This window comes from Brachycentrus maculatus, unplaced genomic scaffold, assembly GCF_059751285.1.
Source record: "Brachycentrus maculatus isolate JH-2025_06_01 unplaced genomic scaffold, ASM5975128v1 h1tg000503l, whole genome shotgun sequence".
In the NCBI taxonomy this organism is placed as follows: domain Eukaryota; kingdom Metazoa; phylum Arthropoda; class Insecta; order Trichoptera; family Brachycentridae; genus Brachycentrus; species Brachycentrus maculatus.
The window spans coordinates 887542-890000 of NW_028281249.1; the positions used below are offsets into that span (position 1 = coordinate 887542).

At 36.2% G+C, this 2459-nt stretch overlaps 1 protein-coding gene across 1 annotated transcript in view; it reads left to right on the forward strand.

Moving 5' to 3' along the window:
• Window positions 1–681: 681 nt before the first annotated feature.
• Window positions 682–2459, forward strand: part of LOC148301918 (uncharacterized) — a 2517-nt gene continuing 739 nt past the window's right edge. Inside the window, exons 1-2 of the mRNA XM_088272529.1 lie at window positions 682–1103; window positions 2080–2459. The exon at window positions 2080–2459 is cut by the window's right edge and continues 388 nt beyond it. Coding sequence (XP_088128655.1) covers window positions 726–1103; window positions 2080–2337 — 636 coding nt within the window. The 5' untranslated portion in view covers window positions 682–725 and the 3' untranslated portion in view covers window positions 2338–2459. The remainder of the gene's footprint in view (window positions 1104–2079) is intronic.

Consider the following 2459-nt stretch of genomic DNA (forward strand, 5'->3'; position numbering starts at 1 on the left):
ACCGAAGAATATTGGCATAATCAAATATTTCAAATATTTGGGCGTCAGGTTTTTGGGAGGAGATGTATGAATCGGCAAATATTGTTTACAAAGACAGATTTGTGTGGCGTTCTATTCTCTCTGCCTACCCATGTAGAAGCTGGTTATTTTTATTTATATTTATTTCAAAACATATTACATACATAAGTCATATATACCTACATATAATATTCCCGATGAGTGATTTCTATTTCTCATTTTGGGACATGGGATTAAGGTCAACAAGACTTGAATACAAGTAATGAAGTAACAAAAAAGGTTTTTTTTTAATAACCACAACTGATACTAATACATGGCAAAATATAAAAACAATAAACAGGTATAATAAATAGGCATAAGAAGCATATTGAAAAGAAATAAATGAGAAAAACATAAGGTAAGAAGCATAAAAATAAACAAATGAGAAAATATAAAAAAAATGAGAAAATATCTTTGGCACTTGCACGAGGATATGGGCTGTTCAACGTATGAGGAGCTGAAGAAGGTGGCTCATGATAGACTGGAATGGTAAAGGAGATGTAATTTGTTGCTGCAAACCAATCCACAAGATTGAGAACAACACAGAAGAGAAGGTAGGCAGGTACACCTACATTTTAGTATTAAAAAAAATTCAAAAATCGAAAAGAAAATAAAAACAAACAAACAAATAGAAACGACGAAAGTTTGAGTCAAAAAACATCAATAAGATGGACTGGGTATCCAAATATTACATCTGCGTAATACGTTTGCTGCTTTTGGTGTTGAGTTCTGACGCGCGTTTGCTGTATCAAGAAAAATTTGAGGACTTGCCTTTTGCCATTTCCGAGACGGCTGGCAGCTGCCAGTACGTAGGAGAGATGGCCGTCATCGAAAACGTCAAGTGCTATGGGAGCACGCATTGCTTCCCTTGCTTTTACATCAACGTGGAACCGGACTGGGAGATAACCACCATAAGATTCATGTTCAATGGGATACCTAGTACTACTGTGACGGTGATGTCACAGGATTTTGAGCAAACCGTCGATATCTTGAAGTACGAAATCTGGAATGAATATCAAGTCAATGTGACAAAGCATGGAACTAAGGTGAACAGCTCTGGAGACTTTTTAACATATTTTTAAAGAAACTAATATTATTTTATTAATTGATTCGGCAGTCGCTTTGAGGGAAAATCTTTTTATTTTAATTTAAGTTTTACTTGGTTAATACCACAATTTCTTAACATCTATTGTGACACGTGTTTTAATGCATTCATGCAATAAATGAAATTTATAAATTTTATAGTCTTTTCCTAGTTGTAACTGGGTTTTACTTATTACGTTTAAAGTAAATATCATCATTTGCACACGGTGTTTGAAAATGATGCGAAATGTATCGAAACACGTGTCACAATAGATTTTAAGAAATAGTGGTATTTACTAAGAAAAACTTATAAAAAAATAAATAAATTTTACCATCCATGTAGGGATCTTCCTCTTCCACTCTTCCCCTCTAGCCCACCAATCGCAACTATTTATCATTGTCACGCGCAACGTGTCCAAAGAACTGGGTAATCCGTTGTGTACAGACATTGACCAGAGTCAAGCCACTCAAGTGTGATTCCTAATGAATGGTCTCGTTGGTGCGTCTAGCTGTCCATGGATTCAGAGCATGCGCCTCTAACACCACATTTCGAAAGCATCAATTTTCTCCATTCTGCTGCTTTTATGGTCTATATTTCAGCATAGAGAAATATGGCGTGGACCAAACTCCTGACAAGCTTTATCTTGATATTGTTACTCACACCTCAGTCTTTCCAAATTTCGGCAAATGTCCAAATACTTCATCACAAATGTGGATTATATTAACTTGGGAGTTATTTTTAAGGCGGGTGTTAAGTATGAGAATAAAATCCAGGTTTTGGATCTCGCATACAAATAAAAAGTGTCTCCACCACATTTCAAGAGCGTCAATTGTTCTCTTTTCTGCTGCGTTTATGGTCCATGTTTCCAAGCCATACGATTGTAATTCCTGACGAATGGACTCGCAAATACATTTACTCGTTTTTTTTATTTCTTCCAGATTTATTTCCTCGTCCAGAATGATGTGCGCTGCACGTTTCAGTGCCTGAGCAACATCAGGATATTCGGAGATTTCACCAGAGAGATGGCCAGGTTCATCAAGCAGACGACCAAACCTCCCCAAACTTACGGACGCTGGAAAGACGAGGACATCAAAGTTCTCCTTGTCATCTGTATACCTTGTCTCACACTTAGCGCCTTTTTCGCGATAGCCCTGATACTGTTCATCATCAACAAGTCAAAGAAAAATCCGTGGTAGGAATTGTGTACTTTTACATATAGTCGAATTTTTTTAGTTACAGTTCTCTTTTAATTCATTCATTCATTTCAAGTATTTGACATACTTGATCATGTTCATTCATTCAATTCAAGTATTTGACA